This window comes from Bombyx mandarina, chromosome 10, assembly GCF_030267445.1.
Source record: "Bombyx mandarina strain Sakado chromosome 10, ASM3026744v2".
Lineage (NCBI taxonomy): Eukaryota > Metazoa > Arthropoda > Insecta > Lepidoptera > Bombycidae > Bombyx > Bombyx mandarina.
In genome coordinates this window covers 14,496,943-14,521,567 of record NC_143217.1, presented here as the reverse complement: position 1 = coordinate 14,521,567, position 24,625 = coordinate 14,496,943, and the positions used below count along the sequence as shown (strand labels likewise).

The following is a 24,625-nucleotide window of genomic DNA, read 5'->3' as shown; positions in this document are numbered from 1 at the left end:
AAGTGTATAATCTATGACATTGACTATTGTGACTACTTTGGGAATTACGTACTACTACTATTGAAACTCGATCAGGCTTGACTACTTTTGGCTATTTTTGATGTCGCGACATTTTTGTAATTCTAGTAACAACAAATAAGCAATCAAACGAGATTTGTAGTACAATAATTGAAAAAGAAAACACAATGTTAATTTAATTAAAACTTTTATAATTTACAATCAAAAAGTAACAGACACTCAAAGTATGTAGATATTATATTTTTATAATCTTCTCTTTGAGTTCTTTCAATTCTTTAGCATGCATCCATTTTATACCAGTCGCTGATGCTGCACTGGGCGGGCGTGAAATACATCTGAAATAAAACAGTATATATTTAGTCCGTAAATCATTAGCTGATGACACCAGCAACCACTACACACCTGAGGTGAGCTCGTCCACAAATCACAGCAATAAAAAAGACAGGAATAGACAGTTTGGTAGTATCTACCCGTAAACGTAACCCTTACCACCAGTAATTACGCAAATTATAATTTTTGCGGGTTTGATTTTTATTAAACGATGTTGTTCCTTCACCGTGAAAGTAATTCGTGAACGAGTGATAAGTATATATTTCACTAGAAAGAAAGAAGATAGGTATATCTGCGGTACCTAGCTGCGGGATTCGAACATCAGCACACTCGCAACGCCTGGTACGAGTTCATCGGGCGATACGAGGCCACGACGACTTCACGATAGGCTTGTGTAGTACATGTACTATGTACTAAAAGGAATTAATTCCCGACACTGAACGGAACGAACTATTCCTTTTCCTTTTTAAGACATCGTTCATTTAGTACTCTGTCGTACGTGAAACACGGAACGCGAGCGCGACTGATTTTGACCGAATGAGCGGCAACGATATGGTATGGTATCGGTGCATGAAAGAGTGAGACGCATGATAATATTCATTTGCCAAATTTGATCTCTGATAATTCTGATTCATCAAGCAATTTTGAACTTTATGTTTATATATTTACTGATTATTTTAATTTTTAATTTTGTATAAACATTTTGCGAAATTGTCTTTATTTTTTAACAATTTTTTTTCAAATATGTTTTTAGGACTCGATTTCCAAGCTAGTAAAATTAAATCATAATTAACTTTATTTTCATTAGTTTAGAGTATATTTTCATCAGTAAATTTGACACCGGAATGAAATGAACTAAAATGTTAAACATTAATCTAGTACACTACCTACGTAATATTTTAGTACAAACAAACATTTAAAAAAAAAAAAAACTATTTATAGAACAGAAACGATTATTAGATTTAAAAAAAATAAGTCTTAAAAACTATCATATTACAAAACTTAATATAAATATAAAAAATAAAAATAAAAAAAGCATGATCTATCTGAAAATTAAATGATTGTAATTATTTTGATTTTTAAATACGCCATTCTGATTCTAAAATAACCCGACAAATATCTATAAAATTTCGATATCTTATATAATGCATTAAGAAAAAAATATCACAGATATTTTAATGTCTAAATAACTTAATGAAAAAAATAAACGGGTATTGATTAGAATGACAGTCCTAAACCTGCAAAGTATGAACTGTGAAGGAAAATCAAAATATAATTCACTATTCGTTCAGTGTACTAAACTGTACTAAATGTACTAAAATATTGAATAGAATGACAGTTCTAAGCCTGCGAAGTATGAAGGAAAATAAAAATATGATTCTTATTCCTTCAGTGTACTAAACTGTACTAAATGTACTAAAAGACTGAATTAGGACATCTGACAAATTGTCCTAGTACGGATCGCTCCGTTCAGTGTCCGAGCAAGAACAAGCCTACTTCACGACGACTATAAGCAGTGGAACAGCTGGTGCATAATATAATCGAGAATCCAACTCATGTCTCAAGTTCGAGTGTGGTATTCGCGTTGTAGTGTGGATGAACTTAGAACTTAGCATTAGGTGGGTCGAGAGCTCGCGTAGGTACCTACCCTTTTTTTTGCAAAATATAATCATTTTTGTTTTTCACAAAGGTATTTCTCTTTTTTCCTAAAGATTACCTACATGAAATCCACGGATTCAAGAACGGCTTCCAAAATAAGAGTGTAATTATTATAAAGGTATCATATAATTAAATAAAAATTACAATATATTTACTTGTAAATTACTAAATTACTGCTACAGTTGGTTTTCAGAGAGCACAAAGGTAGCTAGCTAATGATTTTTACCACAAAGTACATAGGTAGAGCTAGTACCTAATCACCATTTGTATGCAATTAAAACTTCGACGTTAATCTCAGGTGAGAAAGCAGCATTTACTTTGCATGCTTATATAAACTTATCTATATATATATAAATGAATTGCTGTTCGTTAGTCTTGCTAAAACTCGAGAACGGCCGGACCGATTTGGCTAATTTAGGTCTTGAATTATTTGTGGAAGTCCAGGGAAGGCTTAAAAGGTATATAATTAAGAAAATGCACGGAATGAAATAAAAATAAAAAAATTGTTTTCCCTTTTATGTGGCCCCCGTCGGACGGATTCCTTTTGTTTGTCTTATGTTTATTTTATACAAAAGCTTAGGTCTTTTATATATCGATTGAGGCACTACGAAGTCTGCTAGGTCAGCTAGTAACAAATATAATACTAACTCAATCTTCTTTCCGAACAAGTTCTCGAGGCGTACTTTAGCGAAGAGCCACGGCCCCTGGTTCTTGTGCTCCTCCTGACAGAAGTACACCTTCGCGCACTCGTACTTGCAGAACTCCTGGAGCACGATGTCGTAAGGAAACGGAAACAGCTGCTCGATCCTGCACATCGCTATTTGGTCCTCGAGTTTCTTCTCCTTTCGTAGTTCGTCGATAGTTATCGCGACTTTGCCCGAACAAAAGAGCAGTTTCTTTACGCACTCCGGCTTCTTGGACGCCGGACCGGCTTCTGGTATCGCTCTGTGGGTGCAAAGTCTTGTCTAAATGAATTACATTATCTATGATATGAGTGAATTCCTTGTTCTAGCGGACTTTTTGGCTGGAACGCGGATATTGAAGTTGTGTGATTTGTTTTATTTTGTCTATTTAGTGTTTCTTCAGGTTTAAATGTGTAATAACGGTGGTTTATTAACTGTTTAATATTTGTGAAAGTGCACAAATGTGGGAAAATGAAACAAAACCGCTGGATGTAACTTCTCGGGATCCTCAAAAAAGTCCACTGACAAAATCTCAGTAAATCACCACCATTTTACTGAGATTATATGTCATCCCATATCATCTCATCTCATTTAATTACATCCCAGTTGATTAATATCTCAAATTAATATCTTTATTTTCTTTCATTTCACTCCATATTATCATTTTTCATAAAAAAAAGTATAAAAATTAAAATAAGACATGACTTAAAGGTTTTAGTTACCAGGTCATAAAATCCCTTATATGTCTTTTTCTCGCAGTTAAGCAATTTACGCCACCCTCCAAACACTGTTGGTAGGACATCTTGCGAGTCCGGACGGGTAGGTGCCACACCCTGCCTGTTTCTGCCGTGAAGCAGTAATGCATTTCGGTTTGAAAAGCGGGGCAGCCGTTGTACTGTTAAAAGTGAGATCTTACAACTCATGTCTCAAGACGAGTGGCGGCATTTACGTTATAGATGTCTATGGGCTCCGGTAACCACTTAACACCAGGTGGGCCGTGAGCTCGTCCTCCCCTCTAAGGAATAAAAAAAACTATATGGATTGAAATAAAAAAGGTTGTTTGCAGATCGAAGTTTATTTGCCTCCAATAGTCGAGCACACAGCTTAGCTGATGGTGTGTCACCGTCGCTCACGAACATCAATAACCAATAATCGGGACTCTTTAGAAACTTTTTTAAAGAAACATATATGAGGCCGTCAGCACAAATGTGGCATATCCTACATTTCCATATCTGTAGTTCTACTATATTGCAATTTATTTAAAAAATAAGAAATTTTGATGAAAAACCGGCCTATCCCTAGTTTCGCCCATAGAAATAGATGGCTTGGTCAACATTATTTTGGCGCGTTTTGTTTTTGCATATGAAGCAGTGTAAAAGTAAATTCAGACCTCATTGCCTCTATATTTACTATAGTACTCAGGTAAGCTTAGGCCACTTTTGGGCTGACGGCCTCATATGTAAGTACTTATACAGTGTAGGTACTTCCTAATTAATTAAGTTATTTCTTTACCTTTGAAACCATACAATATATTAGTAGTCACAACCTCACCTCTGGAAACAAGTACCAGGTAAGAACTCTGAAAACTTCGATCTGTAGAACGGGTGTTTAAGGCCGACCTTCGGCGTCATCAATATCACTGGCTTCCGGAAGGGCAGAGCGATCTGACGCCGGATCAAATGAAAGTAGTTTGCTGGCGTCGTCACATTGCATACTATCCAATTGGCCGAACGTAACTGCTTCACTGCAAAATAATCCTAAGACCTTAAATCCTGTGTTTGGTACTGAACAATTAACACATGGAGAAATTCCTTTTGAAGTATATAAAAAAAAAAAAGAGATACCACGCGGATTAAGTGACTGTCGTGTGCCCACGAATGACTGTCGTAATTATGGGATAATATGGTCCAAGGAATCGCATCAACTACAAAGTTCCCAATTTGGTACAGTTGGTGGAACGTTGGTACCTACCCAGAGGGGGGGTTAAGGAGGGCGACGAGGTCCATAGGATCATGGCCTCAAAGACCAAGGGCCTCGCGCCGGTGCCTCAGCGATACTAAATTTAGTATTAGATAAGAGCCGTAAACGTGACGAATAAGTTGTAAGCAAACAAATTTAAGTTTAAATGTTACTGTTAAAAACAAATTAAAGAGCGGACGGTTAGTGTGGTATGATCATGTGATGCGTAGAGACAAGATGTATGTGACTAGGAGATGTATGGAAATGGTAGTGCAAGGTAGAGGCGTAATAGGTCGACCGAAGAAAACATGGATGGAGTGTGTGAATGACGATATGAGAGAGAGAGAGGGGTGAGTTTTGAGATGACGGCTGAGAAGAGAATAGAAGAGAAAAATTAGCTGCGCCGACCCTACCTAGTGGGATAAGGTGGAGAAAAAGAAGTTGCTAATGCAAAATTACTGTTTGTTGTTCGTTACTTACTTAACCATCACACTGTCGAAATGATTGCAATAAAAAAAGGAATTTACAGCGAACAACGAATTTAATAGTAGCGATCAACATTTAACCGATGCATGTTGGGATAAGAGAAGAGTGCCTAGTGAAATGTAGACTACTCACATCAAATTAAGTTCTTGCCTCGCCGCTGCTGGTAGATCCATTTCAGAATTCCGTACGTAGGTATTTTCCTCTTTAATTTAAATTTGATAAAATTATTTTATTAAACGTCACATAATATTTATAAAACTCACACGCCATTTCCTTGTCGTCCAAGTCAGGAATGTTATCTTCATCGTCATCGCAAGCTTGCAAATATCTCTCGACGCGTCCGGAAGAGTGTTCCGGTCCCTAAATATAAAAAGTAATAGGTGAAAACACACTAACCCTACAAACGGCAAGTTTTATTACACCATAATCAGTTTATCCTAGATTTTGTATTTTTGAAAACCGAGCATTTTGAGCTCATCGTGACCATAAAGGATAAGACGAGGATAAGACGAGCTCGGCGCATTCTTATCGAGCGATGTGATTGTATTGGTGTTCGAATCCCAAAAACAGGCTATTTAAAAATATGTTACTAAACACGCATCTTCTTAACGCAGGTTCACAAATTATTTCCAGACTGAAGGCGTAAGATCCGTACATGCTGTGACACTCTAGCTATTAAGTACATTACATGCAAAAAGGGGTTGTGAACAATGCGTATGCTGCATTGGTCTATCTCTATTTTATACTAGAGGATATAGTTAGCATTAGCTAACTTGAATCGTGCTTAGCTTGAATCTGACCACTTAGTTTACACAGCCAGATCGAAATCTTAGATATGGAACTTATGCCAGACTAAATTGGGCTTTTTACCTTGGAAATTCCAGCGATCGCGTCTTGGCACGAAAATCAAGCGAGCAGCAAGGTTTAGTTCATATACGCAAATAAAACAATAGCGTCACGGCTGGTGCGGCTACAGTACTCACAGCGCCATCGACCCCATGAGGTAGCTGCACCACGATCCCTGATTGGCAAACCCATTTGCTCTCCCCATTACAGATGAACGTGTCAAAAACTGGTTGGGCCGTGTCGGCAAAGTCACCGTACTGCGCTTCCCATATCGTCAGCAGCTGAGGACTTGAATACGAATAGCCAACTTCGTATCCTAGTATACCTGGATTGCGATAAATTATATAATAATTAATTCAAAGGTTTCTTATAAATACGATCGCGACGGGGCAACGCAAAGCCGCCGTCGCCTGAAACATGTCTTATCGGATCTCCCGGATTCACTCGTGCTTTTAAGCCTTTCAAGCGGCCTTTGGGCCTGCGAACTAACCCACTGAGTTTCTCGCCGGATCTTCTCAGTGGGTCGCGTTTCCGATTCGGTGGTAGATTCTGCGAAGTACTGCTCATGCTAGGGCTGGTGTTAACAAATTCTCTCAGTTTGAGCCCGTGAGCTCATCTACACGTCGGGCGTAGCTGGAATAACCTCTTAGGCTACCAGCGAATAGGAAGATACTAGCTTTGAGAATAGCCATTAATTAATATTATAATGGCCACTATGATATTTACTAATATTATAATTAACACTACACACTAATATATACACGTTTGTCGTTTGTCTATGGGCTTATCCATAAAAATCGTTTAGTAAACATTGATATTTTCTGAGACAGATGATACGACATTGCCTACTTTACTATGGAAGCTATTTGGCTTGGCTTTTAAGAAGGATTGTAATACTCTGTATTTAATTATCTGTCTTTTTTTTTATGATCACTGTGATTTGACCTCAGTGACCACAGCACCAGACTACGTGGAAGCTGCCCATGTGATGGACCGACCAAGTCAAGTTCGCAGTTGGCGGTTGTTTGCATGAGTGTACCAGGCTCACCACAAACCGGAAGAAGTCACGATTGCTCGTGAGGCGCATAACATCTGCCCACAGCTATGATACCGAATGACGACCACGACCGCTCTGACAAGAGTGTTACGAAAAAGAAATAGTGATTTGAGCTTGACTGTGTCAAGGGTATTTATTACTATTTATATTAATATGGCCGTCTTTTCGAGATGCCAAGATCAAGAGTAATTCATCCCACAGTTTAATTTTGCGTTAAAGAAGAAATCATATTCATGAAAACTTACCAAATTCCGATAAGGAGCTGTTGTGCAAGGCGTAATTTGCTTGGTCCGGATATAAAACATCTAGGACTCTGTAGGTAGCGCCATCGACACCCTGATGATGGTAAACATGGTGCCTGCCGGGGAATTATGTTCAACTACATATTTATTAGGTCCGTCTAACACAATGTGATGAATACGATATAATCATAAATACATACTATTGCCGTAACGGATATAAAACATACATGGTAATAAAAGTTAGTAAAAGTGTTTCTTTTTGGGGAATCAACGGACGGGTTGGCGAGTTCGGGGGTTTAGCCTTGGAATTGCTAGCTGCCCGAAACCTATCAGCTCAAGAGAAGCTGCTTCGCGTATGAATCTACCATCGAGATGGTACTGAAACTTGGAAAGTCCGGCTAGAAACTCAGCGTGCTGATGCTATGTGCTAAGTATTACAATCTCCTGTACTTTGGCTGTTGCAGGCGTTTGAATTAGTAGGGTCTAACGGCGCCGAGAGTTGAATAGGTGGAGTATACCTATTTGTAAACTATACAGTTGTGGTCGCAGATTTTCATGACACACGAACTTATTTGGCCCTCCAAATAAGTTCGTGTGAAAAAAACGAGGAAGGAATGGAAAATTACCGTTATTTTGTTTTAATAATATTATAAGGTATTTATTGTATACAAGGATTTACCGAACACCAAGTCATGATCAAAGAATATTTCACTTTGTTCTTCAGTAAACTCTTCGATCACCTTAAATTCTCAACGAAACACGATTCTCAATCTACCAGTCTACCAGTAAATTCTTATTTGCTAAAAAAACAATACTAGTGTTTTCTAAACTACATAACATAATTTCCCCATTTACATTCTACCCATTAAAAGTTGAAATTTGTTTTCTTCGAAATCAGAAAGTCGAATTCGAAAGTCGTCGTGGCCTAAAGGATAAGACGTCCGGTGCATTCGTATCGAGCGATGCACCGGTGTTCGAATCCCGCAGGTGGGTACCAATTTTTCTAATGAAATACGTACTTAACAAGTGTTCACGATTGACTTCCACGGTGAAGGAATAACATCGTGTAATAAAAATCAAACCCGCAAAATTATAATTTGCGTAATAATTACTGGTGGTAGGACCTCTTGTGAGTCCGCACGGGTAGGTACCACCACCCCGCCTATTTCTGCCGTGAAGCAGTAATGCATTTCGGTTTGAAGGGTGGGGTAGCCGTTGTAACTATACTGAGACCTTAGAACTTATATCTCAAGGTGGGTGGCGCATTTACGTCGTAGATGTCTATGGGCTCCAGTAACCACTTAACACCAGGTGGGCTGAGAGCTCGTCCAAGCATCTAAGCAATAAAAAAAAATAAAAATAAAAAAATATAAAAATAAAAAGAAATCTGGGAGGCAGAAAATAAATAAATAATCTATTTTAAGACAGGATTACAAACAAATGGAATTCTGTTTTAGGGCAATACAAAACCAATCCGTAATATTATTCAACCAAAGCTATTTTAACCTGTGTGCCATAGTTCCACGTTCGACATCTTCACCAGTGAAACGTATGTGTATTTTGTCTCGTAATAAAGACCCGAAGGCCAGGGCTTCTCCCATGGCCCAATCAGCGACCCCTTCATTAACCTTTTAACGATCAGATGTTTTAATAAAGTCCGGAGTCAATTCCTATTATGTGAAAGAAATAGCCTACATCTATTTTAATGTTTGAAACTTTTTGAAGTCGTCGTGGCCTAACAGATAAGACGTCCGGTGCATTCGTATCTAGCGATGCACCGGTGTTCGAATCTCAGGCGGGTACCAATTTTTCTAATGAAATACGTATTCAAGAAATGCTCACGATTGACTTCCACGGTGAAGGAACAACATCGTGTAATAAAAATCAAACCCGCAAAATTATAATTTGCGTAATTACTGGTGGTTGGACCTCTTGTGAGTCAGTACGGGTAGGTACCACCGCCCCGCCTATTTCTGCCGTGAAGCAGTAATGCGTTTCGGTTTGAAGGGTGGGGCAGCCGTTGTAACTATTACTTGAGACCTTAGAACTTATATCTCAAGGTGGGTGGCGCATTACTTTGTTTTAATTACAAAAGTTATTATTAGCAGTATTAAAACAAGAGGCAACTTACCATTTTCTCTCGATTGGCTAAAATCCTGTTCACACCTTTATGAACTTCAAAGGCCCACGGTTCAGGAGCCTTGCAGAAATGTCGAGAGATTGTATTTATTGAAGTTTCGCTTATACCTGTTTCTTCAACCTAGAACATTGTTCTTTAGATTCAAAACCATGATTTTAATCACTAGTTTTACAAAATTATCTTGTTCAGAAGCAGCTATTAAGATATATAAGGATTTATTTAGCAAATTCCGTTTCCCTTCCTTGTTTTTATTATTATTTATTTATTTATTTATAACTTCTTATACTAGAAAGTATAAAGGCGGACTTAATGCCATAGGCATCCTCTAACAGTCTACCTTAGGGGAGTGCAGAGATGAAGCTTGGTAGGTGTAGTGTGAAGGTGATATTACTTAAACATATGTGTATATATAACATACATAATATTTATAGATACAAATGCTCGTACTTAAATAAATACATATACATAAATATATAGATATACACAAATATATACATATCCATATCATAAATATATACATATAAAACATATATAAACAAATATTATCAATTAGACGACTTGTTTTCTTGTTTCCATTAGTATAACGAATATACTTTTTTTTTTATTTTACAAGTTGAATGAACATTTTTGATTGAAACCTTACCTTCTTAGGATCTCTGGCCTCAAAGAAACCAGTCCATGGAGTATCGATCCAATCCATAATGCTTAGTTTGGTGACCTTCTTGGCGAGCTCAAAGTGCCGATTTAGCGTGTCCATGTACTCTTTCTCCCAACCCTTGACATCGGCATCCGTCACTATACCTTCTGACTTCAGTTTCTCGCCATAGATTTTATCAACTATAAGATAAGTCAACTCAAGTTATTACTATTATATACGTTGTAACTATAACTAAACATAGACTTACATCAAGACCTGTCACCAACGTTCACAATTTCGATTAGTAGTTATTGAATTAGGAAGCTATAGAGGTACTACTGCCACTCATTACAGAACATTATGCTCCTGTAAGCAAATGGAACATTTTTTTATTTTTTTATTGCTTAGCTGGGTGGACGAGCTCACAGTCCACCTGGTGTTAAGTGGTTACCGGAGCCCAGAGACATCTACAACGTAAATGCGCCACCCACCTTGATATATAAGTTCTAAGGTCTCAGTATAGCTACAACAGCTGCCCCACCCTTCAAGCCGAAACGCATTACTGCTTCACGGAAGAAATAGGCGGGGCGGTGGTACCTACCCGTGCGGACTCACAGGAGGGCCTACCACCAGTCAAAGTGTATGACAATGTGTTGATAGCGTACATTTTTGGCCACAACATCTTAAATAGCATTCTAATTACCAGTTTGCATGCTCTTAATCTTCTTGTACATGAAAGGTTGAGTGAACATGGGCTCGTCTTCTTCGCTGTGCCCGAAGCGTCTGTAGCAGACCAGATCCAGCACGACGTCCTTCTTGAACTTGCAGCGGTACTCGATGGCGACCCTCGCGACGTGCGCCACGGCCTCCGCGTCATCAGCGTTCACGTGGAACACGGGAGCGTCCACGCACTTCGCCACGTCTGGGTATATAAGTACAACCCACTTTCAGCAAGCCTTTACTAGTTTGACTTGTATATAAGTATTGACTTTTTGCTGATGGTCTAGAGAGACCATATCAGCGTAACCTTAACTAGTAGATGAGCTCACGGGGCTCAAACCTGACGATATTGCTAACACGAACTCTAGCAACAGCCGTGCTTCGCAGAATTTACCACCGTATCGGAAACGCGACCCACTAAGAAGATCCGGCGAGAAACTCAGTGGACTGTGTAATTTACTCGCCGAGCCCTTCGTCGTAAGCGATGGGTTCGACAAGAACGATGACCGTTGTTGAGGTATCTACAAGCAACGTGAGTGGATCGGGAGGATCCGAAATGACGCGTTTTGATGACGTGGACTGTTTACCATTCGGTCCGCAGGATCAGGAATGTAGTTACCGGCGGCCACGATGAGAGGATTCTCGAGTCGTGTCGTGCCGCTTTATTGAAGTGTTGACTATATAGGTATCGTTTTACCAAATAGAAGACGTTCGATTAACTTGAAAATTTGCACACGTGTCAATAACCGATGACGATACAATAATTTTATTAACCAAGATCACCACGGCCCATATATTTTTTTAATTAAACCTATTTAATTTTTGTTCTTTGACTATTACCAGAGCAGTAAGGGGAGCTCCTCGCGAACCTAGGATCCGTCGTGTACCCGATCTGGTTGTTGCAGACAATGTGTATTGAGCCGTGTGTGGTAAAAGCCGGAAGGTTTCCAAGATGCATCGTCTCGTACACAACGCCCTGGCCAGAGAACGCTGCGTCTCCGTGCATTATTATCGCCATTACCTAGTCACAAAGTAATATTGAAGTTAATTATAATACCAGTTCTAGGCTGGGTAATGAAACGGAGGACATTAAAGATGTGCGGGACGCTATATAGCGTATATTAATCCTATAGGTTGTGTAGGAATGGATATAATTCGCAATGAATTTTTATTGACACTCCTCCTCCTCCGTGCGTCGTATTCCTGAGTTCTGAGGGTCGTGACCTTTACTGAGCAGTTTTGTTAGGACTATGTTCCTCCATTCACTCCTGTCCTCCGCGCAGTGGATAGCGACATTGATGCTGGATTCCAAAGTCGTCTTAATGTGATCGGAACAGCGCATGGGACCACGCCCCCTAGGCCTCTTTCCTTCCACTTTGCCGGTGATGAGAAGTCTTTCGAGATTGTCACCCTTTTTCCTCGCAACGTGACCGAAAAACTCTAAAATCCTCCGTAGGCAAATGGTGGAGAGTCTTGAGGAGACGCCTAGTTCTTCCAGGACACTAGAATTTAAAAATAAAGAGACTGCTACATAGGGAATATTTCACACCAAGCGACCGTCTTTGTTATGTAAAAAGACGGACCGAATGTTAGCGTTCGGAACTTTTAAATACGGACGATTGCTTCAAATGTTGTTGCGTGATTCAGATTTTCGCCAGATTCCTTCGGTTATGTCGGTACGAGTAACGCCATCTGTCATCGAATAGCAGAAACGAATATCAAAAGAACTAGTACTATCGGGAACGCTTGAGAAGTGTAATTTATAAGCCATCTATTGTCGAATAACGAAAACATATAGTAATAATCAATCAATATTTTATCTTATCTTATATATATCTATGTATATAAAAATGAATTGCTGTTCGTTAGTCTCGCTAAAACTCGAGAACGGCTGGACCGATTTGGCTAATTTTGGTTTTGAATTATTTGAGGAAGTCCACAGAAGGTTTAAAAGGTAGATAAATATGAAAATGCTCGGAATTAAATAAAAATTATATTTTTGTTTTCCTTTTGATGTGTCCTCCGTCAGACGTATTCCTTTTGTTTGTTTTAAGTTTATTTTATACAAAAGCTTAGGTCTTTTATTTATCGATTGAGGCACTACGAAGTCTGCCGGGTCAGCTAGTAATCAATAAATAAGAACCTTGTCACCATTATTGTCCCCTTTCCAGTATTGTTCGGCTCTGGTCTTCCCGACCACCACGGGGGACACCACCTCGAGATGGGAAGGATTCGCGCTCATCGAGACCTTGATGTACTTGTTTGTGCGCCGAATAAAACGATGGATGTACGTGCCGAGATGATATTTGATGTCGCCGGAGCCCTGGAATAATTGAGGCTGGTTTCGTAAGGAAGCGGTTTTCAAAGCTTGACGCGATATCAGAACAGGAAAACTCTATTCATATAAAAAACTAGCCGTACTCGCCCGCATTTAAAATTAACAATATTATTTATTGTTATTATTATTAGGGAGTCCAACACTCATATAAATATTAGCCTATCCATTAAGTACATGTATTTTCACATGGATACCAAGTTTCAAGTCAATCGGATGCACGGTTCAGTAGTTATATCGGAACATCCGTAAAAACCACTGTAGATTTATATATTAGTATATATAACCGCTGATACCTATCCGTGTGGGCTCAGAAGACGCCTACCACACTTGAGGACTCTTTAAACATCAACACAGTGCGCTTTTTTTACTTGTGGTTGACGTCTTCTGAGCCCGCACGGGTAGGTATCACCACCTTACCTATGGCTTACCTTGCTTAGATGTGTGGTCGAGCTCACGGGCCATCTGATTAAGTGGTTACCTAAGCCCATAGACATCTAAAATTCCGCCACCCACCTCGAGACATGAGTTTTAAGGTCTCCGTTTTCACAATACAACGGTCTCTATACAGTATACGCGGCCAAATTAGAAAGGCGTTTAAATTTTAAGCGCAAAATTATTTAAATATCTAACCGCCTCCTTCGGTTCCATCGGCTTGAACTGAGCGAATATATCAGTTAGTTGTTTGCGGCATACGTTCACCAACATGTTCAAACGACCTGCAAATAGGCATTGTGCAATTATTTATTGCATAGATGTGTAGTGAGGTTCACGGCCCACCTGGTATTTAGTGGTTACCAGAGCCCATAGACATATTTTTTTATTTATTTCTTATGGCTTAGATGGGTGGACGAGCTCACAGCCCACCTGGTGTTAAGTGGTTACTGGAGCCCATAGACATCCACAACGTAAATGCGCCACCCACCTTGAGATATAAGTTCTAAGGTCTCAAGTATAGTTATACGGCTGCCTCACCCTTTTTTTTTTAACCCTGGGGAATCCATTTACGTATACCCGGTCGAGGGGGGCAACGGACCGGGTTATGTCGGACTCCGGCGCCTCCTGAGAGGAAGAAGGGGAGAAGAGAAGGGCCGAGGTCCTTCACCTCCCCCAGTTTCTCACAGGAGACTACGCCTTGAAAAAGGCGCGCGAAGCACTTGCCCCGCAGAACGACTACCGACTAAACCCCATCGAGCTCCACCACACCGACTACACGAAAGTTACGGTACCGCAGTGCGCGCCGAACGGCTGCTCCACCCTTCAAACCGAAACGCATTACTGCTTCACGGCAGAAATAGGCGGGGTGGTGGTACCCACCCGCGCACTCACAAGAGGTCCTACCACCAGTAATTACGCTAATTATAATTTTGCGGGTTTGATTTTTATTACACGATGTTATTCCTTCACCGTGGAAATCAATCGTGAACATTTGTTGAGTACGTATTTCAATCGAAATACCTACCACCACAAAGGGTGGTGGTACCCTCCCTATTTCTGCCGTGAAGCAGTAATGCGTTTCGATTTGAAAGGTGGGGTAGCCGTTGTAACTATACTGAGACCTTAGAACTTATATCTCAAGGTGGGTGGCGCATTTACGTTGTAGATGTCTATGGGCTCCAGTAACCACTTAACACCAGGTGGGCTGTGAGCTCGTCCACCCATCTAAGCAATAAACAAAAAAACCTACACGTACGGACTCACAAGAAGTCCTACCACCAGTAAATAAACTATTTACCTAATTTTTTGAACAATTTTTCAGTGTACCTATGATTATTTGCTGTTTTTTACCTCGGTGCTGCATGGCCATGACAATTGACTCAACGCCAAGCTTAGTGCTCGTGTCTACGATCTCCTCCAGCATCACGACCATACTCTCACCGCCTTCCAGTCCGAACCGTTTTTCCGCAGGCCATTTTGTGGCAAAGTATTTTTCTAAACTAGAATTTTATTAGATTTTTAATCACAAAGTTCTTTGAAATGCGCGGCTCAACTTTATTTTGTCGCATGAATTTCTGATCCTCATGAGCGATGGTTACTACACCTATGAGATAGACGGTAAGTTGTCTCCGATGCTAATAAACAAATTGGTAATAAAGGTAATAAAGGTTTGAATATTAAGGTAGCTTAAAAAAATTTAAAGGAATTCTTGGGGCACTGTGGTATTTACCTATTGTAGTATGTACCTACCTGAGAAATTGATCTTAAATCAAGCTAAGTGGAAGTATTCTTCTAGTCATATCTTCCCGTGGGCTTTGTAATATAATTAGATTAAAGCCAAATTCATCATAACTCATAACATATGGTTTAAAATCTAATTAGAGGTCCCGCAGTAGTCAAAATTCGACTATAATTAATTGGAATTGTAAGTTTGTACACTATTATGATTGTATTTTATACTTCTATAATCACAAATTTCGCCAAGGCTACACTATAAAAAATATTATTAAAGACAAACAATATTTAATCTATTCTCAATTTGACAACAGACGTCAAGAACAAAAGTTTGACAATGAATAGTATGCATGCGTGTGTGCGTCAAATACATGGTATGTAGTGTGTGTAATGTTTTCTTTATTGATTTAATGTATCTTTTAAGCATTATTTTAAAAAAATATTAGCATTTTGCACTTCTTCTCTATATTCTCTATAAGTGTGGAAAATTTCATACTCCTCCGTTCGCGCAATTTTCGTAAAAAGGGATACAAAGTTTTTGCTTCACATATTAATATATAGATAATCTTACAACACAGCCTTTGTAAGTCTCCGCATAATGAGACGTTTCTCTTCGACCGATTTGTCTAGAGATCCGGGCGTCTCCATTCGTTCTCTGATGAAATTGACGCAGTCAATGTCAAAGAGATGCAAGTACTCGGTGCCGATCGACCGACAGTATACGTTCTCCAGACGATGTATTATTTCTCTGGGCATCAGAACAATATAGCATTATTATTTTTTATTATTTTATTGCCTTTGTAGGCAGACGAGCATACGGCCCACCTGATGGTAAGTGGTCACCGTCGCTCATGGACGTCAGCAATGCCAGGGGCAGAGCCAAGCCGCTGTCTATCATAAAGTACTCTCCGCAAGTTTGAAGAAGTTTGATGAACATGTCATGTGGAGGGGAGTTCATTCCAAAGCCGGATGGTACGTGGCAAATAAGATCTTTGGAAACGCACTGTCGATGAACGCAGCGGTTCCAGATAATATGGATGAACTCTGCTCCGATGGCGGGAGGTGCGATGATAAAAAGGAGATGAGAGGTTCATCTCGAATAATTCCTCAGAGCATTCCCCATAGGCTATACGGTATAAAACACAGAGAGAACCGAAGTCCCTCCGTAGACCCAGAGGTTCCAAGCGAATTATTGAATATCAAACACCCGCTAATTCGTCGTCGTCGTGGCCTAAAGGAAAAGACGTCCGGTGCATTCGTATCGAGGATGCAACGGTGTTCGAATCCTACAGGCAGGTACCAATTTTTCTAATGAAATACGCACTTCACATATGTTCACGATTGACTTCCACGGTGAAGGAATAACATCGTGTAATAAAAATCGAACCCGCAAAATTATAATTTGCGTACGAGTAGGTACCACCACCCCGCCTATTTCTGGCGTGAAGCAATAATGCGTTTCGGTTTGAAGGGTGGGGCAGCCGTTGTAACTATACTGAGACCTTAGAATTTATATTTCAAGGTGGGTAGCGCATTTTCGTTGTAGATGTCTATGGGCTCCAGTAACCACTTAACACCAGGTGGGCTGTGAACTCGTCCACTCATCTAAGCAATATTTGAATGTTGGCTTTATTGTAAGTTTAAATGTTTATTAAAAAAAGAAAATTGTGCGCGTGCAACTTGCAAATTACTCTTGTAATAGGGAATGCTGTGTATGAGAAACGACTAAGCTCGCTTTGTCCTTTCCCTCTCCACGGTCGAGTGTTTCGCGAGACGCTCTATTTTGTCACTCTCGCTCGCCCTAAATTGTATCTTTCCTCTCTAGCCGTAACGAATGTGTCGCGAGTTAAATTTTACTTTCAACGCGCCTAAAGAAGTTTCACTTCAAAAACAAAAGTAAAGACAAAAGCAACAGCGCCATACATCATCAAAGGTCTACCCAAGTTAACTAAGTTCGTAGCTACCTTAGAGATAGTTCGGTTTCAGTGCCGCCTATGCATGTTCTGTCAGGTAACTTGAATACCATATCCATGTGTTTCTCGCCTGTAAAACGTTATTTTTCTATTCATTAGATGGTTGGACGAGCCCAATCCGTTTTCTCAGTGTTTCATCTATGGTTTCTTTTTTCTTATTGCTTGGGTGGACGAGCTCACAGCCCACCTGGTGTTAAGTGGTTACCGGAGCCCATAGACATCTACAACAGCTGCCCCACCGTTCAAACCGAAACGCATTACTGCTTCACGGCAGAAATAGGCAGAGTGGTGGTACCTACCCATGTGGACTTACAAGAGGTCCTACCGCCAGTAAAACAAGAAGTAATTCTATAATAACAGGTCTATAAAAACAAGAGGTCGCATTATAACAGAAAAATTCGAACATGTGTAAGCGCAGTATTTATAGAAAGAATTTGCGTCAATAATAATTAAAATGTATTATAGATAGAATAAGTATCAGACTGAGAAGTCTGCTATGCTATACGGGAAAAGCTGAACTTACACAGCGGACTTAAGTGTATTATCTATGCAGCGGACACCGCTAAAAATTAACGCTTGCTTGTGGGTAGACGAGAAAAAACTTAAGCTGTGACAAGAAAAATATAAATTAGCTCAAACAAGGTTCTGCTGTAACCGGCAGCATCTAGGCGGGCTTCGGATAGCCTGCCGACCGAGAGGACTAGTGGGCTTGGCGCCGACGACCGCCGGTCCGGAGCCTCGAGGGGGAGGGTGATGGGAGAGATGTGCTCCGCACTAAACGCTCCACTCACCCCCTTTGCCTTTTCATAAGTTCTGTCTTATGTGAGGCTCTGACGTGAGTTGTTGAGCGACAGGAGGTTTTAGTCGGTTCGACTCCGACATACCCCGCCCGCCATCCCCAGTGGAGGGTGGGAGTCCGGCGATTTTCTCCTGACCAAAAAAAAAAGCAAGTTTCTGTGTGTACGTGTCAAATCTTCAATCTGCTTTCCTGTTCAAAGTCTACTGGAGGTGTTTTTACTTCGAAATAGGCAGTGCCTTCTATATCGTTAATTTTATATTATACAATTATTTAATACTAACACAATACTCTACCAATCTCACGAGATACAATGCGACACTCAAGTCCTTTGGTTTCCAATGTGGCGTTCTTGGACTTCATGATATAACTAGCGGCTAGAGATAGGCCCAAAGGATCAGTCTTGGCGAGGAGGTGACCTCTGGCCTGAGAATGGTTTAATAAAATCTGAACCTTTTCGAATACACCCTTAATACCGTAATGAGTACATCGCTAGTACCAACTAACATCGAGCGCTGCGCCTACGCTGTTGTTCGAATGCTGTGATGGATACCAATTTATCAAGATTAGAGAGAGAGAATACACTTAATTGCACACCAAAACACAATTTACATTCAAAATACAATAAAAAACAGCAGATACATTTGTACAATAGGCGGTCTTATCGCTAAAATCTCTTCCAGAGAACCGTTTAATTTACAGAAATTCTGGAAAATATAAAAATATAGCAGGCATGTTGCGGTGTACTATAGATAATACATAATTATAGAAAATATATACATACAATAAACAAAATATATACCGTTTAGCATGTGTTTACGAAGAGCCTTTACGGTGAAAGGGAGAGAGGGAGAGAGAGAGAGAGAGAGAGAGAGAGAGAACATAGTTTTTTGCACAACAATTTACATTAGAAAGTACATTACAATAAGCAGATACGTTCGTACAATAGGCGCGATTTTTTGCAGACAACCGTTTAGTTACCCGAAATTCAGGACAGATGAAGTTACAGCAGGTATGTTGCGGTGTACTATTTATTATACAAAATGCATACATACAATAAATAGATAAATTAAATATAATATGTCAAATATAATATGAAATCATTTTATGATATATATTCCAATATACTTACATACACATAATAAATCAACAGTATGGACAAAGCATAAACAAGCAAACAACACTATATAGGCGGATATACCTAGTCAGGTCATAAGTATTGTCACACAGTAAAAACTTTTCTTTTAGAATGCTGGCCACAAAAAAGTTTATTGAATTCGAATGTCGAATTGTTCATGAAAATAAAAATGTATACTTTTAGAAGTTTACTCATTTTTAAATATGGAGTGGACGCTTAAAGAAGACCGTGTTGCAGTTATTGCGTTGCATCGTTGCGGTTACGCGCCAATTCAAATTTTTAACGTACTGAAAAATTTGAATATAACCAAAAGATTCGTTTATCGTACCATCAAACGATACAATGAAGACTCTAGTGTAGATGACAGGTCAAGAAGTGGTCGCCCTCGGTCTGTTAGGACTCCAGCAGTGATAAAAGCTGTGAAGGCGCGAATTCAAAGAAATCCCAAACGTAAGCAGAAACTGTTGGCCCTTCAGATGGAGTTAAGCAGAACCACGGTGAAAAGGGTGTTAAATGAAGACTTAGGGCTTCGGGTATATCGAAGAAAAACAGGACATCGTTTGAATGCTCGTCTAATGGACCTGAGACTGAAGAGATGCCGCGCTTTGTTGAAGCGGTACGCGGGAAAAAAATATCGGGAAATTCTTTTTTCGGATGAAAATTTTTTTATCGTAGAAGAGAGCTACAACAAACAAAATGATAAGGTGTACGTACACAGTAGTGAAGAAGCGAGCAACCGTATTCCGCGTGTCCAACGAGGTCATTTTCCATCCTGGCTCATGGTATGGTTGGGAGTTTCTTATTAGGGCTTAACAGAGGTACATTTTTGTGAGAAAGGTGTAAAAACGAATGCATTTGTGTATCAAAATACAGTCCTGACGAACCTTATGGAACCTGTTTCTCATACCATGTTCAATAACGGGCACTGGGTTTTCCAACAAGATTCGGCGCTAGCTCATAGAGCGAAGAGCACACAAGACTGGCTGGCGGCGCGTGAAATCGACTTCATCCGGCACGAAGACTGGCCCTCCTCCAGTCCAGATTTGAATCCGTTAGATTACAAGATATGGCAACACTTGGAGGAAAAGACGTGCTCAAAGCCTCATCCCAATTTGGAGTCACTCAAGACATCCTTGATTAAGGCAGCCGCCCATATTGACATGGACCTCGTTCGTGCTGCGATAGACGACTGGCCGCGCAGATTGAAGGCCTGTATTAAAAATCACGGAGGTCATTTTGAATAAACTTTAGTGTCATAAGAATCTATGTTTTGTTAAGTTCATTTTGGTATATGAATGGTTACATAATGAATAAACTTGTTTCAATTATTTTACATTAAACATGTGACAGAATTTATGACCTGACTAGTTATATTATAATGTTCCTTCAACATTCTTTTAAAGCAGTTTAAAGTTGGAACACTTCTCACTACATTCGGCAGAGCATTCCACGATCGAACCGACTGAATGATTAATGAGTTATCAAAGAATGATGATGAATGCACCGACATTTTCAGTCTACGGTGATGGTATGACAACGTGTAATAAAAACAAACCAGACTATCTTATAAATACGTAATAGGTTGTAAAGGCGCGCACGCTTCGACTTCATATCTCAGTCGGCAAATGGCCTATTTTATCAATGTTATCAACTGGAAAACCTCATTTATATGTGAATGTAGGGCTTTCTCTTTCACGGTCTTTCACAAAGACCAGTCTTGCTGTGTCCTTATAGCGTCGTTCCAGTTCGTAGGTTGCTGGAGCCCATACATCTTGAGACAATGAGGTCTGAAGTCCTGATTGGAATCATCACGGGTATCTTGTTCTTCGAAAAATTTCATCGCAGGAAGGTAATGATAGCATTATGTCTTTCTTTCTGACGTGACACTTTTTTTAAAAAAAATTTCTAACTTGCGTTCTCACCTGATAACTTCTTATGAGATTCTGTACAGCTAAGTGTAATTTGATTTTCTCAGTAATGGCTTCTTTGTCTTTAGAGGTATCTTGTTTCGATTTTGGCTCTGCAATGTATTCGCTATGGGTAGGTGACAAGGTAGTAGTAGGCAACGACTAGTCGTTGAGGAGGATTGAAAGAGGAAATCTTTTGTTACTTTTAATTATTTTGTCTAAAGGACCCTAGAGGGCGTGTTCTTATCAAAAACGGTCGAATAAATAAATTATAGATATCAGATTTTAAAAGTACAAACAGTTTTTAAATTTAATTAAAGTATAAAAGCACTATATGACACAGTTCTCGTGATGCCACACACGATTCTTTAGCACAATCGAAGTTCGCATGTTTAAAAGTGCTATTAATTAGGTTTTTTTTTCGTCCTGGAAATGGCTTTTTTGCACCCCTTTTTCTTCTATTACTACTTCCACTACCTTTCTATAACGCACATTAGCGCACTAGCACACAATAACGTGGGCAAATCACGCGATTGTGTGAGTAAGGTCTACCCGTGGTCATAAACAAAGTGTACAGATTTATTTCAATTTCGATTAGCTAATAGAGTATAAAGATATCTCAAAATAAAGAGCAAATTAACACTGGCCGGTTCATAAACAAGACGACTTACTGACAGTTGTTGGACTAAATTCATCTTGAATGTCTTCTATTTGCAATGCTGGACCAGATAGGCTGTCGTAAAAATTGTCCCAAGACTGCGAAATCATTGAGTTTAATCATAAATTATTTATTCCAAGTCAAAACACTGTGACTGAATTAATAAAGATGAAAGGATGAAGGTATTATGGGTAAGGCTTCGGTTTAGGTAGTTATCTGGGTATGTATCTCTAACATTTATTATTAATTAAGTCATCAATAAACTGCAATTTTACTGGATTCCCCTGGTAATTAAAAATATTTGCATAAATATATTTCGCCTAATTTTGTTTTTCACATTTAAATTAATATTCTATGTCTACCCATAATGAGTTCGCGCAACCATCATGGTACAGTTTAAAAAAAAAAAGCTTTGATTTTTTTTTGTTGGTGTAATAGTTGTGGACATTCCGTAGTTTTTTTTCTACCCAATCGCTGGTATCCTAAGGGGCTATTCCAGCTACTGACGGACTGGGTTCGTAGCTACATATGACCAAGACACTACAGGCAATGTACGAGTCTCGCAAAAACCGATTATGATCGATTTATTTGTTCTGTCTCTATATTCACTTACCGAATCAATTGATCCTTTAGTTTTGGCCCAATCCAGGTACTGAGCTTCTAGATAATTAACATTCGAACCAGTTAAAAACGATTCCGCACGCGATGAGTAATCGGCTTTTTGTTTGCACGACCACTGTGAATAATCACGTATTTGACAATTTTAGTTCCTTATAGTACAGTTGATTCTTAGTTGTCTTGTCGCTCAAGGGTTGATTGGATTAGGGTTGTGCATATGCATCTACTAATCCAAACAGTTGGGAGTCTACATCGTGCGATGTAGTTTTTTTTTTAGCAGTAAGCTGGTTATTGAAGACATTTTTGACGCAATAATAGTGGGTTTTTAGCAAAAATGTGCTTTTAAAGGTATTTCCGTCTCTTCTACCTATGATACATTGAATCTTAGGTTAAGGCTAATTGATTAATTGTATTTGTACCCGAAAAAACGAACTGTTTCGGTACCTAGGGTACTTTCCAACTACGATAAGCAAACATAGTGCTCCACGGTGTTGGTGAAAACTATCAATATTATATCAATGTAGTCTTCTGTAGTAAAATCTCAAATGTTCACTAGACCGGGAGCTAAATGGTGAATCACTTGTTTCGGTTAAATGAAGATTACAACTTAAAAATCTTACTTACTACCCACTGATAAACTTGTAACTTTTGTGTGGCTCTTATAAGACACGAAAAACGAGTCAAAGACATTGTTATAAATTATATTATATGAAATTCGGTAATTCTTAAATAATTAAACTTGTACAAAAATAAGAAACATTGTCATAAAATTGACATATTTCAAGAGTTTTCTGTTTTGCAAAGAGAATATTTTAAAGAGTAGGTACTAGCGGACCCGACAGAAGTCCTGTACACAAGTCTTAAATCCGAGAATTAGCAACTTTTTTGAATGTGTTATTAATGATCTAGACTGTTTTAATGAATTAAAAAAAAAACAAAGTTATTGCAACATTTCATTGTGAATCTAAAGTCACTCTCGAACTCACTGGAACAAAGTACACAAAATTTTTCATAATAATCGGTCCAACTGTTTAGGTGTTCGCTAATATACACACGGATAGAAGGATTAGGATACACATTAAAATTTTCTTCAGTTTTCGAAGACATAATTTAAAGTATGCGTTTTGGTTGGAAAGTAACTTCAAGAAGGAATTAAATGTGCATTTATCTTATCTAATCTGAACTATTTAGACATGACTAGATCACAAAGGTTTGGAGGCCGCTGGTAATTGTTGCACGTTTAACATTAAATATACCATAACGGGTGAAATGACCCATTTTGAACTTTTGCATTGAAAATGCCCGTATCATCTTACCTATACCTTCTGCACATTTGACTTCATGACTTTTTCTTACGAATTAATCTACAGTTATTATACTTTTTTTTGTTTTGTTTTGTTTATTTTGATTGTCTTGTACCGTTAATTAGCCACTATGGCAGAAATAGTTACCAGTAAGTGTTGGTATGATGAGTGTTAAAACATAAGGTGCGCGCGTGCGAAGGAGATGGCACGATTTCCTCGCGGCCGATCCAATACGTAAATTAAATTACGCCAAATTTTACGTAATCTTTTTGCAATTAATCAGAAGTGTGAAGTATTCTTGTATGTAGCTGGATACGAACACAATTTAAAAACAATTACAAGGGATCTTGGTTAAATCAAAATATCCCCAGTTCGATAAAGCGGCACGACATGAGAACCCTCTCATCGTGGCCGCCGGTAACTACATTCCCGATCCTGCGGACAGAATGGTAAGCAGTCGACGTCGCCCCAAACACGTCATTTCAGATCCGCCCGATCCACTAACAGTTCTTTTAGGTACCTCAAGCACCGGTCATCGTTCCCGTCGAATCCGTCGCTTGCGATGAAGGGCTCGACGAGTAAATTAACCCTCAGACACAGCCCACTGAGTTTCTCGCTGGATCTTCTCAGTGGGATGCGTTTCCGATCCGGTGGTAGATCCTGCGAAGCACGGCTCTTGCTAGGGTTCTTGTTAGCAACGTCGTCAGGTTCGAGCCCCGTGAGCTCACCTATTAGTTAACGCTGAAATAGCCTCTCAAGGTTCTCAGCTTAGGTAGAACAAAAAAAAATCAAAATGTCCCATTACGATTTACTTGAAGTATTCATAAATAACAAAGTAAGATCTAATATTTGTTCTACCACTGATCACAACACGTACTCTCCATACGTGGCTAATCGTTATGGTAGTGTATGTTTGATTGTCAGCTCTCCCTACAGTTTGGCCTCGA

At 39.3% G+C, this 24,625-nt stretch overlaps 3 protein-coding genes across 3 annotated transcripts in view; all 3 read right to left on the bottom strand.

Moving 5' to 3' along the window:
- mmd (disintegrin and metalloproteinase domain-containing protein mind-meld) overlaps positions 1–24,625 on the bottom strand; it is a 937,314-nt gene that overhangs the window by 159,728 nt on the left and 752,961 nt on the right. The gene's annotated exons all lie outside the window — the stretch shown is intronic.
- The window catches only part of sni (SDR family oxidoreductase sniffer), a 241,398-nt gene that overhangs the window by 91,563 nt on the left and 125,210 nt on the right, over positions 1–24,625 (bottom strand). The window lies entirely within an intron of this gene.
- Positions 60–23,064, bottom strand: LOC114248924 (2-oxoglutarate dehydrogenase complex component E1). The gene is made up of 21 exons (XM_089730705.1): positions 22,999–23,064; positions 22,370–22,492; positions 21,770–21,854; positions 21,114–21,211; positions 18,338–18,479; positions 17,249–17,327; positions 15,856–16,032; positions 14,901–15,049; positions 13,746–13,831; positions 12,921–13,100; positions 11,618–11,798; positions 10,761–10,979; positions 10,064–10,257; positions 9,412–9,540; positions 8,787–8,908; positions 7,284–7,396; positions 6,119–6,306; positions 5,399–5,495; positions 4,242–4,434; positions 2,656–2,952; positions 60–353 (listed from the first exon to the last, which is right to left on the bottom strand). The coding sequence occupies exons 1-21, from the start codon at positions 23,062–23,064 to the stop codon at positions 254–256; spliced, it is 3,018 nt and encodes a 1,005-aa protein (XP_089586831.1). The 3' UTR covers positions 60–253.

Bases quoted from the DNA above. Each gene is read 5' to 3' on its own strand.
- LOC114248924 (XM_089730705.1), bottom strand. From the start codon at position 23,064: ATGTCTTTGACTCGTTTTTCGTGTCTTATAAGAGCCACACAAAAGTTA. The intron at 8,909-9,411 runs GTAAGTTGCCTC...GATCGTTAAAAG, and splicing joins TAGCCAATCGAGAGAAAATG to GTTAATGAAGGGGTCGCTGA. The intron at 2,953-4,241 runs GTGAGGTTGTGA...TTGCACCCACAG, and splicing joins CCTGGTACTTGTTTCCAGAG to AGCGATACCAGAAGCCGGTC.